General features: G+C 36.2%; 2 protein-coding genes across 2 annotated transcripts; both read left to right on the top strand.

The window, feature by feature from the left end:
- Positions 1-1,409: 1,409 nt before the first annotated feature.
- LOC128995972 (uncharacterized protein K02A2.6-like) lies at positions 1,410-4,004 on the top strand. The gene is made up of 2 exons (XM_054421072.1): positions 1,410-1,524; positions 3,019-4,004. Exons 1-2 carry the CDS (start codon positions 1,410-1,412, stop codon positions 4,002-4,004), a joined length of 1,101 nt encoding a protein of 366 aa, XP_054277047.1.
- Positions 4,005-23,671: 19,667 nt separating this feature from the next.
- LOC128982743 (60S ribosomal protein L23) lies at positions 23,672-24,461 on the top strand. Its single transcript, XM_054401681.1, has one exon. It carries the CDS (start codon positions 23,863-23,865, stop codon positions 24,283-24,285), a length of 423 nt encoding a protein of 140 aa, XP_054257656.1. The 5' UTR covers positions 23,672-23,862; the 3' UTR covers positions 24,286-24,461.
- The last annotated feature ends 559 nt before the right edge of the window (positions 24,462-25,020 follow it).

The raw sequence follows: 25,020 nt of genomic DNA on the forward strand, positions 1-25,020 counted from the left end.
TTCACTGTATTGGATCAGACACTTACAGTAAACTTAGGGATATATTGCATCCTGTATCACCTATAACTAAATCCTATGCTGAATTAGTTCAAACTCTTAATTCACATTTTACACCAAAACCAAATGAAGTATCAGAGACATTCAAATTTCATTGTAGACACCAATATGAAGGAGAAAACGTTTCTGAATTTTCATTGGATCTTAGAAAGTTGTCTAGATATTGTAATTTTGGCACATTTCTGTCAAAAGCCCTGAGAAACCAATTCATACTCGGGCTAAGGGATGAAAAAATACAGGCAAGGTTAATTACTCTAAGTGACAGTGATTTGAGTTTTGAAAAAGCTGTAGACATGGCTCAAGTAATTGAAAAGGCTCAAAACGATTCAATAACAATCCAATCAAAATTCAATCATGAAAACAATGAATTGCCGGTTAACTTAAATGTTGTACAACAGAAAAGTTTTCAAAAACCTAAAAACAGTACCAATCTTAAACAATGTTACCGTTGTGGAGAGTTACATGAATACATATCTGAATGCAAACACAAAAATACAACATGTAACTTCTGTAAAAAAATAGGGCATCTAGCAAAGATTTGTTTTAGGAATCCTAATGCACCTATCAAATTGCAAAGACAAAATAAGACTACATTTAACACTACTTCAAGAAATGTAAAACAAATAACAGACTCGTTTGAAGATCAAAGTGAAATATTTAAACTACAACAAAATATGAACAATTCTGTTAGATCCCTCTATAAGGAAACTAATGTTATTGACATTTGTTCTATGAATACATCAGAAGATAAATTTAGGAAAATAATGTTAAACATAAAAATAAATGGGAAAACTATTCCGTTTGAACTAGATACAGGAGCAGGGGTATCTTTGATGTCAAAAAGTAACTTTTCCAAGTTTTTTCCAAAACACAGACCTTTAATGAATCCAGACATAATATTAAGAGATTTCAACAAAAATGAATTTGTTCCATTGGGTAAAACCATTGTTCAGGTTGGTTACGGTAATCAAACCAAATATCTTCCATTGTATATAGTCGATGGTAATAGAGATACGATATTTGGTAGGGAATGGCTGAGATCGATTAAAATAAATTGGTCAGACATAAATAACATTCACGGAGCTGACTTGAATAGAGTTAAACACTCAAATCCCAAAGTACACGATATTTTAATGGAATTTAAATCCATATTTGAACCAAGAGTTGGAAGTTTCAAAGGGGGAGAAGCACTTCTTAACTTAAAGCCTGACACTACACCAGTTTTTAAAAAAGCTAGACCACTACCTTATGCTTTGTTACCAAAAGTTAGTGCAGAAATCGACAGACTAGAAAAAGAAGGTATAATTACAAAGGTGAATCAGAGTTCTTGGGCTACTCCAGTTGTACCGATTATGAAGGCAAATGGGAATATCAGACTGTGTGGAGACTACAAAGTAACCCTCAATCCCCATTTGGTAATACCAGAACACAACATGCCCCGCATTGATGATATTTTGGCCAGAATGGGTAATTCGACTAAATTTACAAAGATTGATATATCCGAAGCTTACCTACACATGCCAGTGAAAGAAGAATACAGAGAATTGCTCACAATCAATACACACAAAGGTCTATATCGAGTAAATCGTCTACCATTCGGAATTGCAAGTGCACCTGCTATTTGGCAATCAGCAATGGAAAATATTCTACAAGGTATTGATGGTGTTGATGTTTTCTTTGACGATGTCAAAATAACAGCCCACAGTGAGGAAGAACATTTGAAAAGACTCCGTGCTGTATTAAATCGGTTCAAAGACAACGATTTACACATTAATGTTTCTAAATCTCAATTCCTTGTACCAGAGATTGACTTTCTTGGTTACCATGTCTCGTCAAAGGGAATAAGTAAAAGTAAACATATTACTGAAGCAATAAGAAACCTGAAGAGACCAAGTAATGTGAAAGAAGTTAGACAAATCCTTGGGTTGATAAGTTACTATCGAAAGTTTATTCAAAACTTAAGTGAAAAGATGCAAGCTATTATTAATCTCACAAGAGCTAATGTACCTTTTAATTGGACTGAAGAATGTGAACGAGATTTTCAATTGGTGAAGGAGGAAATGATGTCAGAGAATATACTATGCCATTTTGACCCACACTTACCACTCATTCTAGCAACAGATGCTAGTCAATCTGGAATTTCGGCAATTCTTTCTCATGTGTTTCCGGATGGAAACGAAAGACCTGTTGCATTTGCTTCCAAAACACTATCACAAACACAAAAACAGTACAGTGTCATACAAAAAGAAGCCCTGGCAATTTATTTTGGAGTTAAACACTTTTACCAATACCTTTATGGACGTCATTTCACCCTAGTTACAGACCACAAACCCCTGGTATCAATATTTGGACCGAAAAATGGAATACCACTTATGGCCGCAACAAGACTACAACATTATGCTATATTCCTTCAGGCATTTTCATTTGACATAAAGTATAAATCAACCAAAGATAATGTTAATGCTGATGCACTTTCAAGACTACCTAAAAATGTTGAAGAAGCTGCTGTTATTGACTCAGCCGATGTTCATGAAATAGAACAAATCTATACTTTACCTGTCACAGCTGAAGAAATAGCAAAAAATACACAATCTGATCCAGATCTTAGAGATATTTATCAATCACTAATCAGAGGGGAGCCAATCCATCACCCGATGTCTTCTAACGAACAAGAATGGTCAATTCAGCTTGGATGCTTATTAAAAGGGAATCGTGTGGTGATTCCCAAACAACTTCGTCCAAGAATTTTGAAAGAACTTCATGAGGCTCATGTGGGTATAGTTCGCATGAAGGGACTAGCTCGTTCGTATGTTTGGTGGCCTAAAATTGATGCAGACATTGAGAATATGACCTTAAATTGTTTGGGATGTCAACGAGTACAACATGAAGCACCCAAAGCACCAGTTCACCACTGGGAATATCATTCAAGGCCTATGCAAAGAGTTCATGTTGATTTTGCAGGACCATTTTATGGCCATTATTTTCTCCTAATTGTGGATGCCTACAGTAAATGGCCAGAGATTGTAACACTTACAACTATAAATTCACATAAAACCATTGAGGCTTTGCGGAAATTCTTTTCCTCTTTTGGAATCCCTGACATATTAGTGTCAGACAACGGAAGGCAATTTGTTTCGTTAGAGTTTGAAAAATTTCTTCAATCTAACGGAATTAGACACAAAAGATCAGCACCTTACCATCCTGCAACTAATGGCCAAGTAGAACGCTATGTACAAGACTTGAAAGATACTATCAGAGCCATGCACTTTGAGGAAGGCTCAATTGAGTTGAAATTACAGAGATATTTAATGGCCTATCGAAGAGCTCCACATAGTACTACAGGACAGTCTCCTTCACATCTCTTTATTGGACGTCAAATTCGATCAAGACTTGATTTATTGTATCCTGATTTGTCACAAAAAATGAACCAAAATTTTGACTCAAAATCGTATTCTGATAGGCAAAAATCATTTAAAGCTCAAGAACCTATTGCTTACCGCCTATATGGGACCTGCAACAAATGGGGCTTTGGAAAGATCAATAGAAAAGAAGGACCAAGAAATTATGAAATATCCACAAGCAGTGGCACAATCAGACGTCATCAAGACCAAATTAGACGTTCAGGGCGAAACTTGTGTGAGTTTTCATTAAGGAATGAGCAAAATCAAGTATTCATACCAACAAATTTTGGAGGAGTCCATTTTGGAGGAGTCAGAGAGGAACCAACCGAAAACCACGCAACAAATGATCACAACATACCAACCGAAAACCACATAACAAATGATCACAACATACCAGATGTTCCAGAGGCCAACGATCACAACATATCAGATGTTCCAGAGGCCAACGATCACAACATATCAGATGTTCCAGTGGCACCAACTCCCACTATTACAGTGAGACGTTCAAAAAGGACACATAAACCCGTGGATAGACTCAATTTATGAAGCTCACTTAAGAAGGGGAAGTGTTACATCCTAAATGTCTATCTTTACTTATTGATTATTTATTTTATAACTATCACCAGCTGGTTATAATGTTTACTTCTTCACTTTGTTTTTAATTTGTGTTGAATAAAGTTGGTTAAAATTGTACTTTTACAAATACATTTATTATTAGTTCTAATTACATACAGAATCTTTACTTATTGATTATTTATTTTATAACTATCACCAGCTGGTTATAATGTTTACTTCTTCACTTTGTTTTTATGTTTAACATTCTTTTCCTAAATTTATCTTCTGATGTATTCATAGAACAAATGTCAATAACATTAGTTTCCTTATAGAGGGATCTAACAGAATTGTTCATATTTTGTTGTAGAAATATTTCACTTTGATCTTCAAACGAGTCTGTTATTTGTTTTACATTTCTTGAAGTAGTGTTAAATGTAGTCTTATTTTGTCTTTGCAATTTGATAGGTGCATTAGGATTCCTAAAACAAATCTTTGCTAGATGCCCTATTTTTTTACAGAAGTTACATGTTGTATTTTTGTGTTTGCATTCAGATATGTATTCATGTAACTCTCCACAACGGTAACATTGTTTAAGATTGGTACTGTTTTTAGGTTTTTGAAAACTTTTCTGTTGTACAACATTTAAGTTAACCGGCAATTCATTGTTTTCATGATTGAATTTTGATTGGATTGTTATTGAATCGTTTTGAGCCTTTTCAATTACTTGAGCCATGTCTACAGCTTTTTCAAAACTCAAATCACTGTCACTTAGAGTAATTAACCTTGCCTGTATTTTTTCATCCCTTAGCCCGAGTATGAATTGGTTTCTCAGGGCTTTTGACAGAAATGTGCCAAAATTACAATATCTAGACAACTTTCTAAGATCCAATGAAAATTCAGAAACGTTTTCTCCTTCATATTGGTGTCTACAATGAAATTTGAATGTCTCTGATACTTCATTTGGTTTTGGTGTAAAATGTGAATTAAGAGTTTGAACTAATTCAGCATAGGATTTAGTTATAGGTGATACAGGATGCAATATATCCCTAAGTTTACTGTAAGTGTCTGATCCAATACAGTGAAGTAACGTAATTTTCTTTTTGTCTTCCGAAATGTTGTTATAAATGAATGATATCTCTAGTCTTTCCATATACATTTCCCATGTTTCATATCTTTCATTAAAGGGTCCAATCAATGCTGAGTTAATCATTTGAATGTTTTGAGATGTATTTGAATTACTTGTACTCACCTCCATCGTCGCCAAATTGTTCTGTATGTAATTAGAACTAATAATAAATGTATTTGTAAAAGTACAATTTTAACCAACTTTATTCAACACAAATTAAATACCCCCGCTGCAGCAAACCTGCCGACTAAGCGAATTTCCATTTGTCTGAATTGATTTTCAGTTAAATATATTTTAATAATTTTAGGTTTAACGAGTACCTAGGTTTGCTGCTACAAGGAAACTAATAAAGTGTGTTTTTGAGTAAAATATTGATAGCTTAGTACAAAATAAATAAATTTGCCAAGTTTGATCAAAATATATTCATAAACAAGCAAACTACAACATTTGACAATATTCTCCATAAGAATAACATGGGAATTTTAAATTTACAATTTTTTAAATTTTCTCCGTTACTAATAATCAAACAAAAATACTTTTATATACTAAATTATTTGTTTTTTTAAGCTCTTTATAAAGGTCTAAAGATAAATCGGGAAATTTTGTGTTTTGAGGGTCAAAAGTGAGAAAAACCAATTTTGACCCCATAAAACCCCCCGTAAAGCCCCGTTCCCATGAACCGATCGTGCTGGTTCGCGAACTCATTCAAGTTTATCCCGCTTTACACCTTTAAACCAAATTTCATCAAAATCGGACAGAAATTACTCAAGTTATCGCGTTCACGGACGTATATATATATATATATATGTCTATATATATATATATACATATATAAAAATTTGAACGAATGGTGTTTTTGGCCTCTGGGGACATCAAAATGAAAAAATAAATCGGTCCCGGGTCTAGGTCTTACTGTGCCACCTACGGTAATAGCTACTTCCCTATAGGGAAATTCGCTAAAACAAAGTGAAGAAGTAAACATTATAACCAGCTGGTGATAGTTATAAAATAAATAATCAATAAGTAAAGATAGACATTTAGGATGTAACATAAGCCATACCATCAATTACATACATACATTCTTCAATCTTGGAAGGTTCGTCTACTATATACCCTTGTTCTCCAAAGCATGGAGCAGTTTGGCCTTTTCTGTTTTTGTTGGGCATCCATCGGTAGTGGCTAATGCCCATGGTACTGGATCTAATGGGTATGTCATCAGCTTCTCAAGGTTAATATCACATTCCTGGGACAGCAGTAAAACTCCAGAAAAATATTTCTTTTAGCTTTTATCTCAACTAATCTGTTTGCATGCAGCTTTCCCTAGATTATGTACATTGAGTAAATTGTCTTCCACCGATTCGGGTACAGGTCTTCCAGCTGATAAACAGACCATCTAGGAATTCTGATCACGGTTTTCAACTTCAAGCAGAATAATGCATTGTTCAAAAGCATCAAGTACAGTACTTGCAAAATACTTTGCTCACTTCATTCATTTCATTTGCTTGCATGTCACTGTGAGAACAATCTGATGACTTCACCATACTTGCATTTTCAAATTCTAACTAGCTGTGCGCCCGTCCTACGTCAGGAATCAACTAATCAAATCAAATCAAACTAAAAAATCTGTACTAAAGGACCCATGCTGCGCTGCAGCGTTAAATAAATATCATATCTGAGAAATAATCAAATTTATGATTTTTGATTGTGAAGTACAGTAGGTATCTTAGGCCCCGTTTATGCACCAAGAGCGGGAGCGGGGCGATAGCGGGCCCGCTCCCGCTGTGAAAATTTTGTCAAAATTGTGCAAGCGATAGCGGTAGCGGTTGGTCAAAAGAGAATGGAAGGGGGACACAGTCTTGCCAACTCAAACTCTGCCAAATAATTAACTCAACTATTTGTCCTAAGTGCACGTGCACGTCGGTCAAGTTGGCCACCCTGGCTGCAACCGCTCCGCTCCCACCGTGCATAAACAGTCTCATTTAACTCAATGTAGTTGAAAACCACTCTATCCCAATCAACCGCTGCGATTTCTAACTACACAGCGGTCGAATTAGAAACCGCAGCGGGAGGTCAACCGCTACCGCTATCGCTCTTCGTGCATAAACAGCCCCATTTAACTCAATGGTGTTGAAAATGGCTACCGCTCTTGGTGCATAAACGGGGCCTTAAACTTAACTGATTCAAACGATCAATAGCTCAAATTAAAGCCTATAATTGACTGATTATTTTGAGTCTAAAACATATAAAAAACGTAAACAATACTGGAGCTATTGATATTCAATCATAGAAAAACCTTATAATTTTTTTTATGTTGGATGTTCACCTTGCATTTGCTTGAAACCCGTCCGATTTGAATAACTAATATCTTAAATGCAAGCTGGTATATCACTGAAGGTTCTTAGACCAAAATATATAGGGTACAACTATAAATGGTAAAATACCATACAATTTAAATTGAAATACGAATTAAAAAATATATCAAATCTATGTTTTTGGTCGAGTAATAAAGTAGATAAATATACGATGATGCTTGATGTGAAATATATGTGTGCATACTACCAATTTGAGACCTCAATAATGAAAATTGGGTGGGTAGAAGCGCAAAACAAACTCGGAAAAGAAAAACCAAATTTAACTCCCATAAGAAATACATGGGGAGAAAATGTCGTTTACGTATAAGCCGAGTGGGACTGTAGACAAATATATGCTGATGCTTGATGTTCAATCTGTACGTTAATACCTTCAATTTGAGACCTCAATCATGAAAATCGGTCGGGTAAAAGAGCCAAACGAAATCGGAAAAGAAAAACAATTTTTTTTATGTATATATATTCTAACTGTCATGATATTTTCGTGTTTTCTGGAACATGCTGTAATTCACAAGTGGCAAACACCTAAAATCTTAAAGTAGGTGTCAATACGAGCACAAAAATGTATATTTCAAAAATTCCCACCAGGGGGGGAGGGGGGTATAGACCAGCCTCCGCTCTATGAAGCAGTCCGCTAAATTACGAGGTTATATGGCAAAATGTATATAGTTGATAGGAACTTGCATCGGGAAAAGTGCACAATGTTGACCCTAAGCCCATCACATCAAATTTGAGGTATTCTAATGGTAATATACAATGTGTAGAATAATCAGTATAAGTATGATTGAGGCAGTCCCCTAAATTACCAAGCTGTAAGCCAAAATCTATATGGTTGATAGGAATTTGTGTCAGGAAAAAGTGCACAATCTTTTTCTTAAGTCCATCACATCAACTTTGATGTATTGTAATGGTAATATACAATGTGTAGAATACTCAGTATGAGTATGATTAAGGCAGTCCCCTGAATTACGAAGTTATATGGCAAAATCTATATGGTTGATAGGAATTTGCCTCAGGAAAAAGTGCACAATCTTTTTCCTAAGCCCATCACATCAACTTTGAGGTATTCTAATGGTAATATACAATGTGTAGAATAATCAGTATGAATATGATTAAAGCAGTCCAGGGAATTACGAAGTTATATGGCAAAACCTATATGGTTGATAGGAATTTGAGTCAGGAAAAAGTGCACAATCTTTATCCTAAGTCCATCAAATCAACTTTGATGTATTCTAATGGTAATTTACAATGTGTAGAATAATCAGGGGTCTGACTTAGGGGAGGTACGAATGAGGCATTTAGTTCAAAATTCCTCCGCGAACAGCGCTATAGTAGAGAGCACTTTGTCAATGAAGGTTTACTATTCGCAAAAATAGTTCTGTTCATAAAATAAAATTATAAATGCCTCAAATTCAATTTTATAATTTTTTAATTATAAAATTAAACTATCATAACCTAACCGAACTAACCAAACTTGCTGATAATTAAATCATATAAATAAAAAAGATTAGTAATAGTAAAAATAATTATGTTTATTAAATAAAACTAGAAATTGCTCAATTTAAATTTTATAATGACTTAATAATAAAATTAAACTGTCATAACCGAACCAAACCAACCAAACTTGCTGATAATGAAAAAATCTGAGACAAAAAGTTAATGCAACCAGCGAGATTCGAACCCGGGACATTTGCACGCCAGCCCGGCACGCTAACCACTAGACCACCGAAGCCGTTGTCCACAAACCGTATTGTTACGGTAATAGCGTTCCCTCAGCTAATAAGAAGCCCACAGCTGTCATCGTAGCCTCTTCCGTACCTCCCCTGAGTAAATACCAATAATCAGTAGGAGTATGATTGAGGCAGTCCCCTAAATTACGAGGTTATATGGCAAAATGTATATGGTTGATAGGAATTTGAGTCAGGAAAAAGTGCACAATCTTTTTCCTAAGCCCATCACATCAACTTTGAGGTATTCTAATGGTAATATACAATGTGTAGAATACTCAGTATGAGTATGATTGAAGCAGTCCCCTAAATTACGAAGTTATATGGCAAAATCTATGTGGTTGATAGGAACTCGCATCAGGAAAAAGTGCACAATCTTTTTCCTAAGTCCATCACATCAACTTTGAGGTATTCTAATTGTAATATACAATGTGTAGAATAATCAGTATAAATATGATTGAGGCAGTCCAGGGAATTACGAAGTTATATGGCAAAATCTATATGGTTGATAGGAATTTGAGTCAGGAAAAAGTGCACAATCTTTTTCCTAAGTCCATCACATCAACTTTGAGGTATTCTAATGGTAATATACAATGTGTAGAATACTCAGTATGAGTATGATTGAGGCAGTCCCCTAAATTACGACGTTATATGGCAAAATGTATATGGTTGATAGGAACTCTGCATCAGGAAAAAGTGCACAATCTTTTTCCTAAGTCCATCACATCAACTTTGATGTATTGTAATGGTAATATACAATGTGTAGGATACTCAGTATGAGTATGATTGAGGCATTCCCCTAAATTACGAAGTTATATGGCAAAATCTATATGGTTGATAGGAATTTGCCTCATGAAAAAGTGCACAATCTTTTTCTTATGTCCATCACATCAACTTTGATGTATTGTAATGGTAATATACAATGTGTAGAATACTCAGTATGAGTATGAATGAAGCAGTCCCCTAAATTACCAAGCTGTAAGCCAAAATGTATATGGTTGAAAGGAACTTGAATCAGGAAAAAGTGCACAATATTTTTTCTAAGCCCATCACATCAACTTTGAGGTATTCTAATGGTAATATACAATGTGTAGAATAATCAGTATAAGTATGATTGAGGCAGTCCCCTTAATTACCAAGCTGTAAGCCAAAATCTATATGGTATATGGGATCTATATGGTAAGTGAGTTTACTTCACTCAAGGATGCCTTAAATGTGTAATGGTAGTCTATTATAATATTATTATGGTATAATGTCTTATTCGTCTGTGGTTTATAACATATTACTATAAACTGAGGCAATCAAGTACTACTACTCGAGGCAATCAAGTACTACTACTTGAGGCAATCAAGTAAATTATCTGTGGATAAATTTGAGGGATAATTTGAGGAGAGGTAACCTTAACAAAAGGGAAACAAAATGAAACTGCTTTTTCTAAAATATAAAAATTAATATAAGCTATTTTATTTACTTTATAAACATATCGTGTATGAAAATAATCACAATACACAACCTTAAACTATAAACGTAAGCAAACCATGTTGGAAAACTTAAAGATAAAAAACAACTAACTAGAATAATATCTAATTTGTTCTATTATACTGTAATGTTTTACTGAAACTCTGATACATGACTCCTCTGGATCAAATAATTTTATTTGTAGTTTTAGATGTCTAGGTGTCCGAAATTATTGTGCCGATTAGCTTATAGACTTTTCATCCTATTTTAAAATTGATTTTTTATGTTTGTTTGAAGACGTTAGTGTCACTGTACGCTTAAGTCGACAATGTATTTTTTTTATTTTTCTGTGTGAGTTTTATGATTAGCGCTTTACTGTTCCACTGTATTACAGTAGTCGCAGCTAGTATGGGCCATCGAAGTATATAACACAACTGGAATGCTAGGTACGTGTTCACGAAAGCGCGCCGTTGTGGCAGCCTTCCCGCACCAACATGGGGGACCCAGCGGATTTTAGCCAATTCATCGAATAGTGCGCGAAGTTGTTAACTCGCTCCTAGCATTCAATAACAAAGATTAAGTACAATAATGTTTATATATTCGTAATCTGCATTAAATGCAGAATCTAATGGTATAAATAAATATTACTTTTGATTTAAAATAGAATTTCCTTTGTTAAAAAGAGTTAACAATTTGTACATTGCGACATGAAAAAGTTAGTATGCGGGGAAGAATTTTATTTTTGGGTCAGAAGAAAACTGTAAGTGACAAAGTTGTAGTTTAAGAGATGATTTGAACATGTGATCGAGCAATTTACAATTAAGTTTGTAGTTTGTTTGTAGTATAGTGATTAATAGCGGGACGAGGTTGATTTTATGTCGCACCAACCTCCTCAGTTCAACAACTCTTTATGTTTGTGATACTCGATCATTGTAAAGCTAAATAAATTTTAACCTTTTTTAATAGTTGATATAAGTTAAAAAATACAACTAACTATTCTATGGATGTGATCATATATTTCATTTATTTGCAGAAGATAAATATCAATACCGGTACCGGGCTGCCGCCCATGAATGAAACTGAGGGACACTGTTTTACAAAACCATTTGTTTCTCCAATGCTAGGGACATTATGAATGAATGTGACAAAAATAAGTTAGGTGTAAGGCAGAGATTGAAGAAATTGGTTTTGTTTCACAACATGTAATGCGACCTTTGTACTATATTTAAGCACGATTGTGGGCAGTAAAACATATTCTTAAAAGTACTGTTTAGTATTATTAACCATAACCCCCCCCCCCCCCCCCCCCGGTTACCCTTTTCTCTTATGTGTGATGATATGAATTTTAAAACATATACAGAATAACAATGACACTCAAAACACTTTTTACTAATCGTGTGTTTGCAACATTATACAAATACTCATATTGTCAAAGGAACACGACTAACAATTCGATTTGTAAATTTATTATTCAATTTTTGTTATTGAAAAATACTTCCTAGGTTTAGTATTTAACTTATGACCTTATCAATTATTTGATCTGAGCCTTAATATTTGAAATTTCTCATTAATTACCAAACAAAGCAGATAATACACGATCCACAAAGGGGGATTACCAGTCCCTGTCCCTGTATCTATAGTCTAAATTTTATATTTTAATTTACGGTAACATTGTATGTGAACAGTTTACCTAGAAGGTGATAATTCAGTATTTAGTTATGTGTTACCTGTAATAAAAATGAATTTAATATAACTATTGGTTGTACTCAAAACGTTTCTGGGAGTACCGTAAACGTAAAGATCAGCGGAACCATTGAGAACGGCCCGCGGCGCAATTTATAAATAACCTCTTTGCGTTACTAATTACTCCCGATTACACACGACTAGAAAATTGTATTTCAAATTGCTTAGTTATATGCTGAAGATCATCTCATTAGCTACAATTTTCTCGCTTAAAGTTTGCTTCTGACCAAAAAATAAAAAAATCCTCGCTTAGTAACTTTTTCATGTCAAGGTGTGATATTTGTTTAACATTTTTAGTTGTTAAAATTCGAATTACGATTTAAATAAGATTATATTTATACTGTCAGATTCTGCAGTTAATGCAGATTCCGAATATATAACTTTAATTGCAGTCGACCTTATGTATGCACGGCCAGGAGCGCATTAACAACCGTGTGCACGGCTTGAGGAACTGACATATCTGCGTTGGGTCCTCCATAGTGGTGGAGGAAGGTTACCGAAACGGCGCGCTTTTTATCCCACATCTCCTATCTACCCGGTGTTCCAGGTGTGTTATATACTTCGATGGTCTGGGCGCGCGGCCGCGCTAGGGCGGGGGGTTTAGAGGGGAGTGTTTATTGCTCATTTCCAAAAACATCTGGCCCACACGGCTCTCTGGGGTTGTACTCTTTTCTGGGGTACACTTTTTTTGTAAAATGTTAATAGATTATTATTAAAGTAGTGGCGAAAACTAGTGGTATGACATCACTTTAGGCACGTTTTCCCCATAAGAATAACATGGAGAGCTTTTTTTAGCCACCAATTCCAAAAATCCTGCTCTCGGCTTATACAAGCCTATATTAATGTTCAACATATATAACTGAGAAAATAATACCATTGTACAATTTCATTACTATTTCAAATCCACATGCATTCACATGTATATTCTCAAAATCATCAATTTGACAGTGCGAGGTTTGTACGCGAACTTGGGCGCGCTCCCAGCTCACGGCGCGCTCCCTTGGACATCCTTAGTGGAAATCCATGAGTTCTGGCTACTTGGGAATCCAAGCCATTTGACATACAATAAATCACCCTTCCTTCTAATTACCTTTTCTATCAAATACATGTCTTTATACTTGGTCTTTAACAACTCCTCTGTATAGAAGCCTCCCCTGATTATATTGCCATTTTCATCTTTAAAGATATAAGTCACAGGCTTTGTATTCTTTACTTCTGCTATTGTAAATAGTTCCCCTGTCCAATTTGGGGTATATCCTTTACTAAAAAAATGTTTATACTTGGAAATTCTCATGCTATCACCTACCTTATATCTTGGCTTTTTAACTTGCACTACTTTAGAAGTCAACCTCTCATACACATATTTACTATTCTTAATATTCACTTGGTTAGGCTTCATACGTCGATAAGTTTAGTTATAAACAAAAGGAATTGAGTTTTATCTAATGTAAACAGATAGCACCACCGTCCCCAAACTTAAGTCCTTAACTGTACTTAAAGTGATGCCCTTTCCTAATGTTCTGACCTTTAATTCGACACCTCAAGCTTTAAAATCAGGGAGGGAATCAATTTTAAAGTGGTCAACTGTTCAAATTCTGAGTACTCGTCAAAACCTGAATTTTTAATGATAGAAATTAGCCTATCTGGTGTTGATGACCTTTTGTTAAGTGTGTGTTACCGCCCACCTAGAGTAGGCAATCTACTGGAATTTGAAAATGCTCTTTTAAATTCATTATTTAGATTTAGTCATGTCTTGATCATGGGTGACTTCAACACTGACCTACTTTCAGCCAATCAAAACTATTAATACAGACAACTGACTACATTGTTCGACTCATGTAACTTAAACATACTCCCACTGGACCCTACACATCATACTGCCGAGCCTGACACTCTCTTAGACTTAATAGTAGTATCAGATGCTGAAGACATTGTACATCATGGGCAGCTTACAGTTCCAGCAGTATCCAAGCATGACCTCATATTTTGTGTGTGTTCAGTTAAGGCACCCAAACCCAAGACTAAATTTATAAAATATAGGGATTTTAAGAATATGAATGAAGTTGAGTTCATGTCAGATATCCAGAACACACCATGGCATCTAATTGAAAATTCACCATGTCTTGATGAAATGGTAAATGAACTGAACAATGCAATTTTAAATTTATTTTATAAACATGCTCCAATTGTTTCAAAACGTTTGACTAAAAAACGACCAGTGCCATGGATAACCCCTGAAATACGTAGCTTGATGGCAAGACGTGACTGTCTTTTCAGGAGAGCAAGGCGTTCCCAGAATCAAGTAGAAATGGAAGAGTATCGGTATTTACGTAACAGAGTCAAACAACTTTTGCGAAATTCAAAATTAAGACACATTCATATGCTTTTTGAAAATAAGAACCAACCATCTAGAGTGTTATGGCGTAACGTAAAAAGTCTTGGGCTTGGGAAACAACCTAACGCACAGAGAGTCAATATTCCTCTCAATTAATTAAATGCATTCTTCTCTTCCTTTGGCCAAAGCATTAATCAACAAGTTGAAAGTCACGTAACTGAGTTAAGAAACTACCCTGCTCAAGAATTGGGATATCCTAAGTTTTCACCCAAACAGATCAACGAAAGTGTTCTGAGAGTGAATGAAGATATTGAGAAAATCATTACTTGGACTAATAAACACGGACTCAGACTTAATCACGAAAAAACTAAACCTATCATAATTTGTCATCCACGGTTACGAAACTCAATTGACTTTCTCACGACAAATCCAATAAATATAAATGGAACAGCTTTGCTTTACTGTGACAAGGTCAAAAACCTAGGACTTACTATGAACTCGACACTTACTTGGGGCGATGCAGTCGTAGACATCCGTAAAAAGGTGTTTGCATCAATCCACGCACTTAAAAAATTACAAAACTTCTTGCCAATGCACATAAAAATACATCTTGTCAAATCACTTGTCTTCCCCCACTTCACTTACTGCAACTCTGTGATCAATGACATGACTGTAAACCTCGCTGATGCTCTCCAACGCGCTCAGAACTACTGCTTGAGATTCATTTATGATCTGAAACGCAGTGAGCGTATCACGCCTTTCTACATTAATTCTAAGCTATTAAAGCTATGTGACCTTAGATCAATTAAAATTCTTTTGCTAACCTATTCAATAATTAAAACAAATTTTCCAAAATATTTTGTAGATGATTTTAGGTTTGTAGCTGAAGAAAGTGTTAGATATTCACGCTATGCTTCATTGACTTTGCGTATGCCTCATCATAGGACTGCAGTTTACGACGGGGCGTTTGTTGTGACCGCTTGCCGACTTTGGAATGACCTCCCCTTAGCCATCAAATCCCTTGATAACCGTTCCCGGTTTGTGGCAGCGTTAAAAATATGTATTTTGAACGTATGGCCATGGTTGGTTTGTCCTAGGGGCTTGTACGCGTGGTTGGTCACTGACAGATGTGCTTGGTGTGTGTGTGTCTGTATTCACCGAATAGTGGCATCCTTCAAAGGCACATGGCCGTACTGTGGCACCTTGAAAAATTGTGGCACCTTTTTCAGGGTGCCACAGCTAATTCGATTTTTTTTAGGGTTTTCCAGCATTATTACGTCGTTTAAACATCACATGCCACAATTGAGTATTTTTCATCCCGTCGATTTGTGTTTAAGTAGCGCAGGCACACGCCGAATTGTGGAACACGAAACCATGCCAGCAGCTAGCGCGCCTCGCGTCGTCCACCGGAACCACAACTTCCTTAATGCTGCGTTGCCAATTCTCGCGCCAGCCTACACTCTATAGTTTTTAATAGTGGCACCATGCCGCAATTCGGTACATATCAACAGTGTGTGGACAGGATGCCACTTAATGAGTTGTAGCGCTTGAGCAGTGTGTAGAACAGTGCACCAAGCAACTAATAAACTAATAATACTGTACTGCCACGTACTATATAACAATTTAGGTACCGGTACCAAAAATAATATACTTTTGCTCCGAGTGGTGAACGATGTTTTACATTACAAATAATTTGTGTAGTAAATAATTATTTAAATTGTTTTATGCCACCATTTAAAATTTACATTTTTATTTACAAACATAAATTGGTAACGTAGTTAGTTTGTATCAATTGCATTTTTACATTGAAACAATAACAATGTTTTAGTTTAGAACACTATATAAATTGCCCTATGCTAAAATTTGTTATCTTACAAACTATTTCGTGCTGATATTTATATTTGATTAAAAAATCTAGTCATGTTGACCAAATATTTTACAATGACATTTCTGAATCACACAGTAAAGGTAGATTTTGATGCATCATTGCTGAAAGTTATGTTTTGTTTCTCACTCTCAGATCATTCCAAAGACATCTAATGTTTCAATCCAAGTTCAAATGTTATAGAGAGGTAAACATATAACTGAATCAATAAAAGTACTTCAATTAAAATACATATTATTATCAACATGCATAAACTATAGTTCAGATTATATATCATCTCCTAATCATATTTGCAAAACCTACTGTGGTGTTTTAACCAGTCCCCACTAACAAAAGCATAAAATGAAAGGTCCTGAAGAGGTTAACTTTGAGTCATAACAAGAGTAGTTTAAAAGTTGTAACCGTGATACTGTAAATAATTTTATATCGTTTGATAATATACAATCGTTTTACAATTTTGCCAATCTATCTGTTACTTTAAATATAAATGTATTTTTACTATTTAATGTTTTGTTTTATAGAACCTTTAGTATTCTCAACTTTATTAATAACTAGCTGGCCCGACAGACGTCGTCATGTCCTAATGTGGTTTTATGTCAAATGCTCGTTCCTTTTCAAGATGAGCTCGTTCGCATGGCTCAATCGCGTACTGGTTGGAAGTTCGTTCGCTATGCTCACTCACCTTTAGGTTGGAGCTCGTTTGCTGCGCTCACTTGCCTTCGGGTTAGCTTGTTCGCTACGCTCACTCACCTTTAGTTCAGTTTTCTTTCAAGGGAAATTTATAAAACTGTCCAGGCTTTCTCGTTTTTTTCCATGGGTAATTTGAACGCAAACAAAAATTCATACAGTAAATAATTTAATTTCAACAAAGTCAGTACTAAATGTTTGTGGCACATGTTTCCTTGAATTGCAATTATTAACAGAATTGCAATTGTTATTGATTTGCATATTAACAGCAATAAAACTATCTAGCTGATCATAATGTAAACAAACATTCGTTATAAGGACAACATGGGATCTTTAAAAGCCACTGGAGCAGAGCCCACACTTTACTTTAAAAAAATTAAGGTCAGTTTGCAAATCTACCCGACACACTCTTTTCAATGAGACGTGAATGGTCAAAATCAGTTAAGAAATGGCGGAGGTTCAACGGACAAATTTACCGTTGGCGTATTAATTATATAGATTAAATAATTTATAAAACTAGCAGTTATCCGGCGCGCGTTGCTGCGCTAACAAAATACATTTGTCTGTGTGAAAAGCATGTTTTTTCTACATTTAAACCGACGATAGTCAGGATTATAATGGTGATTGCGAAAGCAAGACACTAAGGAAATTGTAGTTGCTTAAATTCAGAGGGTAATTCGGATGAAGTATTCTTGGGATTAAGACTATTTCTCCCTTAAACCTACCACTGATAATTTTTGCTTTAATCAATTTTGACGTAATTTTTTTAATCGTTAGTCTGGTAACGTTGTACAGTTTCGGTGGATTTAAGTTTCGCATTATTATTGGAGTTCTTTCTTTTGATGACAGTAATGTGGTGAGTTAATGACAAATTCAGAGGCATTTGAATACTCGAGATAGCACGCACGATTATTATTCACTTAATAATTTATGTTAGATTGTGTGGGTATAGAACGAAAGATAAAAATATTAAGGCTTTGTCATCCCTTTTATTGTTTATAATACTTTGATAACGGTTTTTATGTTTTTTATATTTAAAATTGGAGAATTTAAACGTTGTTGAGTGCACAGGTGTGCTGCGATTGGGGTTTAATACATTTGGACATATCTATAATATTAAAACAAAACTGGGTTTTTTTATTTCACGATTCTGAATCAACCACTTGACGGATTTTCATGATTTTTGTGTTGAAAGAAAGATAATTTTGAAAACTAGGGAATGTCGAAGCCATAATTTTAGTTTAGGGTCCCAGTTTTTTAGAAATTAAGTTTTAATTTTCAAAAAGTCTAGCAGCCGATGGACGAGTTAAAGTCGTTTTACTGGTGGTTTAACTAACAGCTGGTTTCTAACTGTCATTGAAATGTTTATGTCACAAGAAGTTTGTATACAAAACTATTGGTCCAGAGTTTGCCTACACTCTATTTCACTTTAAAATGCAGTTTATTACCTACCGTAAAAGATCTATGTTATCAGGAGATTGTGTAATTTTGAACTTAACATTTTAAACGTATAATAAAGTTTTGTTATAAATGCAATCCGTCTAAGTATAAGTGCTCAATCCTTTAAGATATAAGTGGTTTACGTGTTGATACATCTTTTTCTAGATTTTTGAATATAAGTATGACTGCATACAGTACACATGAAAATGTCAACCGGTGTAGTAGGTATCCAGAAAACTGACCAGTAAGCTGCAGGGTGTCAGTAGAAACCAAAATCGATTCATACAATATAATAACTATCCCAGTAGTACTGATGATTCAGAAACTTGATAAAGGGGTACATTCCAAAAGTCTCAGATCTCGGATGGGCTGGGCAGGCTTTGCATGGCGGAGAGAAGATACTTAAACTTTTAAAAGTGTATTCCAAGGAGTACTACAAGGTAGAAGACCACTTGGAAGACCAAGTAATGAAAGACATCTTCAGACTGGTATCTTCCTTAGAAATGGCAAGGGATAGAAGAGAACGGGCGGCCAGGATCATTTTAGAGGTTTCAGTGGCCAAGGTGGTAAAATAAGGTAGGTAAGTGATAGTAGGCCTATGCAGTGGAAGGTGGTATGTAGCTGCTGTAATGAAAGCAGTGTGTGTGAATCGGCCACCAAGTTGTAAACTAGCTGTTCTGAATCATATACAGTTTTAATAGACTACTCGATCCCGTACGTAGGACGGGCCAAACCGCTCGTTCAAAAGTAAAATAGTTTTCTGTGCTGCACTATGTAGAAACATTATGGCACTATTTCAAATCATGACTAAAGCTAATACCCTACAGAATGTTGTGATTATTCAAACCTACAAAACAGTTGGTGAAAGTAAACATCTGCTTTATATTTATTTGTAAACATTGTAGATAAAAAAATCTGACATTGGCCCACTTAAAATCCTCTGGGGCAGAGCTCATTTGACGGATCTGCACCAAACTTCACTCGAACCATCCTTGAAAGATGCTTAATAATGCCTGAAAGTTTTATTACAATCTAACAAGCGGTTTTGGAGTCCATAACGTATATACATATACAGTATGTATACATTCATACATAGTTCCTCTTTTATTGAGCGAAGCTCTTATACGTCGACTTTTATGCATTTCGTAATACGCAAACTCCTCCTAGACGGCTAAATCAATCGTTTTCAAATTTTGGATGGTGATAAAGACCATATCGGTGAGTGCCAACATCTATATGGCGTTAAAAATAACTCTCAGGAATCCGCCCCACTGGGTCTCAAAGTTTCAATGTAATCCTTATGGAAGCAGTATTTGACACATAAAGACATATGATCAGCTGTTGACTTTTGAATGCAGTAGATAAAGAAATAGCTGATAGCATTATTCCACAGATATTAGAACAGAAACGGTATTAATCTTAATATAATCAAATGACGACACTAGCTTGAGGTCAGTGACGTAGGAAGTGCTAAAGTATTTACTAAAGGTGAGCAGTCTGGAGTGTGGAAACTGTTTATGACGATTAGATTTAGGTATCTGCATTCCAAAAATTATAAGGGAAGGGAGGAAAACGGGTCCGCGACGTAGGAAGTGATGAAGGAAGTAGTCAAGGCGAGCTGTCCGGAGTGTGGGAACTGCTTATGACCATTATATTAAGGTATTTGCAATCCTATGATGCTATGGGAAGGGAGGGAAACAGGTCTGTGACGTAGGAAGTGATGAAGGAAGTAGTATAGGCGAGCTGTCCGGAGTGTGGGAACTGCTTATGACCATGATATTAAGGTATTTGCAATCCTATATGATGCTATGGGAAGGGAGAGAAACAGGTCCGTGACAAAGGAAGTGGTGAAGGAAGTAGTAAAGGCGAGCAGTCCGGAGTGTGGGAACTGTTTATGACGATTAGATTAACTATATAGTGGTTTAAATTACCTTGTTACTGTCAAAACGATCCTTTGTATTACAAAGGATCGTTTTGACAGTAACAAGGTAATTTAAACCACTATATAGTTAATTCAGACGATCCGGAGGCCATTCCACCATGAGATTAGATTAAGGTATCTGCAATCATAAAATGCTATGGAAAGGGAGGGAAACAGGTCCGTGGCGTAAGAAGTGGCGAAGGAAGTAGTAAAGGCGAGCAGTCCGGAGTGTGGGAACTGTTTATGACGATTATATTAAGGTATTTGCAATCCTATGATACTATAGGAAGGGAGGGAAACAGGTCCGCGACGTAGGAAGTGGTGAAGGAAAGGAAGTTGTAAAGGCGAGCAGTCCGGAGTGTGGGAACTGTTTATAACGGTTAGAATAAGGTATCTGCAATCATAAAATGCTATGGGAAGGGAGGAACACAGGTCCTCGACGTAGGAAGTTATGAAGGAAGTAGTAAAGGCGAGCAGTCCGGAGTGTGGGAACTGTTTATGACGATTAGATTAAGGTATGTGCAATCATAAAATGCTGTGGAAAGGGAGGATAACAGGTCCACAATGTAGGAAGTGGTGAAGGAAGTAGTCAAGGCAAGCTAACCGGAGTGTGGGAACTGTTTATGAAGATCAAGGTATCTGCAATCCTAAAATGCTATGGGAAGGGAGGTAAACAGGTCCGTGACGTAGGAAGTGATGAAGGAAGTAGTATAGGCGAGCTGTCCGGAGTGTGGGAACTGCTTATGACCATTATATTAAGGTATTTGTAATCCTATGATGCTATTGGAAGGGAGGGAAACAGGTCCGTGACGTAGGAAGTGGTGAAGGAAGTAGTAAAGGCGAGCAGTCTGGAGTGTGGGAACTGTTTATGACAATTAGATTAAGGTATCTACAATCATAAAATGCTATGGGAAGGGAGGTAAACATGTCCATGACGTAGGAAGTGCTGAAGGAAGTAGTAAATGCGACCAGTCTGGAGTTTGGGATCTGTTTATGACGATTAGATTAAGTTATCTACAATCTTAAAATTCTATGAGAAGAGAGGGAAACAGGTCCTCGTCGTAAGAAGAGGTGAAGGAAGTAGTAAGGTGAGCAGTGTGGAGTGTGGGAACTGGAAACCGTTTGTAGCAGTTAGATTAATGTATCTGCAATGCTGAAATGCTATGAGAAGGGATGGAAGCATCCCCACGACATAGAAAATGGCGAAAGAAGTAGTAAAGGCTACTAGTGTGGGGAATGTTTGTGGCAATTAGATTAACGTATCTAAAATACTAAATTGCTATGGAAAGTGATGAAAACAGGTCCACGATGTAGGAAATGGCTTAGAAAGTAGTAAAGTATGAGCATAGTGTGAAAACCGTCTGTGGCAGTTAGATTGATGTATCTTTGATCCAAAAATGCTATGAGAAGGGAAGGAAACAAGTCTATGACGTAGGAAATGGTGAAGGAAGTAGTAAGGCTTGCAGTGCAGAGTGTGGGAACTGTCTTTGGCAATTACATTAATGTATCTGCAATCTTAAAATGCTATGGGTAGAGAGGGAAATAGGTCCACGACGTAGGGGGTGGTGAAGGAAGTAGTAAAGGTGAGCGTGTTGAGTGTGGGAATGGATTAATGTATCTGCAATGCTAAAACGCTATGGGAAGAGACTGTAGACTGTAGGGTAAAATAATTTTGAAGCATGAATCGATACATATTTCGATACATACAATCGTTTACAATAGAAATTTACAACTGAGTTGACAACAGGTGATTTTTACTCCATAGAGGATAAAAACTATTTTTACTTCCTAAAGAGTAAAAATGCACCTTAGACCCGCAACGCATGCATTAAAAACGACTGGACCAAAACAATATAATATAAACCCTTGATGACTCCGCTCAATTTTGTGGATGCCTCTACGAACGCCACCTAGTAGATATATAATTTACTAGCTGTAACCCGCGGGCTTTGCCCCGTTTAACTTCTTAATTTTCAAGATGATCTCGTTCGCATGGCTCAATCACGTCCTGGTTGAAGTTCGTTCGCTACGCTCACTCACCTTTAGGTTGAAGCTCGTTCGCTACGCTCACTCACTTTTAGGTTGGAGCTTGTTCACTGCGCTCACTTGCCTTCAGGTTATCTCGTTCGCTACGCTCACTTGCCTTCAGGTTAGCTCGTTCGCTACGCTAACTCGCCTCCAGGTTGAAGTTCGTTCGCTACGCTCACTCACCTTTTGGTTGCAAATTAGCTGTTGTCATAAATGTAAAAGAAATAATAGTGCTGCACCCTGTTGGTAATCCTTGTAACTTAAATGCTATTGAACATCATAGAACAGAACCAACTTGTTTAATTGAAACAGCTGTTAAGATTCATTAATTCCATTTCTCATAAGGTTAACATGGGAAACTCCAGAGCCACTGGGGCGGAGCCGATTGGACGGATCACGAAATTGATGGTGTATAAACCTATTCCATGAAATTCTACACGTATGTACCAAGTTTCGTGGCAATCGGTTCAGCGGTGTCTGAGTTTATCACTGCCAAATATATATATATATATATAAACATCCTCTTATATACTTATAGATTGGGAAAACACTAAAATCTTTGGAAAAGAAACAGAGTATTTTACTAGTATTTGTTCAGACCAATTTGGTTTTGCCCTAGTAAGGAAAACTACTGACATTAAATGAAAAAAAAGCATCAGGCTACTACCAGCCTCCTCAGGATCCAAGCTAAATAAAGCTGGATATGCCTAAGTACATAAATAATCTAGTATAAAGGGGAAAGATTCCCTTATGTATCCTTCTTTCTATTTGTTTCCCCCATGAATAAATATTAGTAATCATCAATGAAGTGATACTTAATATGAACAATAGTTATCTATAGACATTTATAATGTCAAATTTAGATACCAAGAGATGGTTTATATGAATATGATAGCTTATTTCCATAAGCGATGTGGTTGACTGTTTATCTAAATGGTAATAGGCTTTTGGATAAGCAGTGTGTTCAATTTCTATTTCAGGGACAGCTGGAGGGATGATTTTACAATAATTTTCTTAATATGGGTATTTTTTTCCTACGTAGACAAAGCGGTAAATAACATTCCGCGCTTGTACGTCTTTGTTGTGGAAACTATCGAGTCTGTAGTCGATATAATAGGTGACAACTGAAAATGTCAAAAAGGGCACACGGCGGTGGATCTGGAGGAAAGTTCAGAATATCTCTTGCATTGCCTGTAGGTTCTGTGATTAATTGTGCTGACAACACAGGAGCCAAGAACCTATATGTGATAGCAGTGCAGGGTGTAAAGGGACGACTCAACAGGCTGCCAGCTGCTGGGACAGGAGACATGATCATCACCACTGTGAAGAGCGGCAAACCCGAGCTGCGGAAGAAAGTAAACCTTGCAGTAGTTATTCGGCAACGTAAGCCCTTCCGCAGGAAGGACGGCACAGTCATATACTTTGAGGACAACGCAGGAGTGATTGTCAACAACAAGGGAGAGTTGAAGGGCAGCACTATCACAGGACCAGTGTCAAAGGAGTGTGCGGACTTGTGGCCCAGGATAGCAGCGGCAGCTACTTGTATTTGTTGACATCAGTCACCCATACGGTAGTACATAACCTTTCCTATTAAAATAGCTTACCTACTTATTCCACTGGAATTTTTAAGTGCAGTAAAACAGATTTTGGCAGTTTTCAAACTTCTATTTTGTTGCTGTTCTGGTAAGGTAACATATAAAATTTAGTAATTAACATTACAACAATTAAAAAAGTAAATTTTGAGTGTGTGTATGCATATACAGTATAACCAGATATATATTTTGATACATCTCTGTATATCAAATGATCTCTGTTTTGAGAATGGTAGTGTATAGTGTATACACGCCTAGTCACCTTTGGCTCACTGGGGGCTCTGCCACCAGGCCCTATAGGGTGGGTGGGTGGTGGTGCCTTAATAGATCTGAGCTTATTCCCTATAAGAACTACATGTGGGGAAATAACAATTTTTGGGGGAAACAATTTTTGAAAATGAGACTTTTCGGAATCTTCCCCAGGGGTTTGGCCAAAGACCAAGTTGAAATTTCAAGGTAGTAATATAGGCCTACTTATGGTAATATACTTAGAGTGAACATTTTGAAACGTACGTTTTAATGTCCCTGACCTTTTACTTCGTAGATACTGTATTTGTAGTATATTAATATGTGTTTTAAGTGGCAAACTACAACAGTTTTCATTGAATTTTCTCCATTACCTTTAATTGTACCTTCCATTCAGATTCGGCTAAGTGTTATCAAAATTCTCTTTGTTAGCTAGTGTTGACAGTGGTC

The sequence above is a fragment of the Macrosteles quadrilineatus genome, unplaced genomic scaffold (genome assembly GCF_028750875.1).
Source record: "Macrosteles quadrilineatus isolate MER2022 unplaced genomic scaffold, UCM_ALF_1.0 Scaffold_1__1_contigs__length_201487025, whole genome shotgun sequence".
In the NCBI taxonomy this organism is placed as follows: Eukaryota; Metazoa; Arthropoda; class Insecta; order Hemiptera; family Cicadellidae; genus Macrosteles; species Macrosteles quadrilineatus.

Coding starts and splice junctions, on each gene's coding strand:
- LOC128995972 (XM_054421072.1), top strand. CDS start 1,410: ATGAAGGCAAATGGGAATATCAGACTGTGTGGAGACTACAAAGTAACC. Junction 1,525..3,018: donor TGATATTTTGGCCAGAATGG/GTAATTCGACTA, acceptor TTGATTTTGCAG/GACCATTTTATGGCCATTAT.
- LOC128982743 (XM_054401681.1), top strand. CDS start 23,863: ATGTCAAAAAGGGCACACGGCGGTGGATCTGGAGGAAAGTTCAGAATA.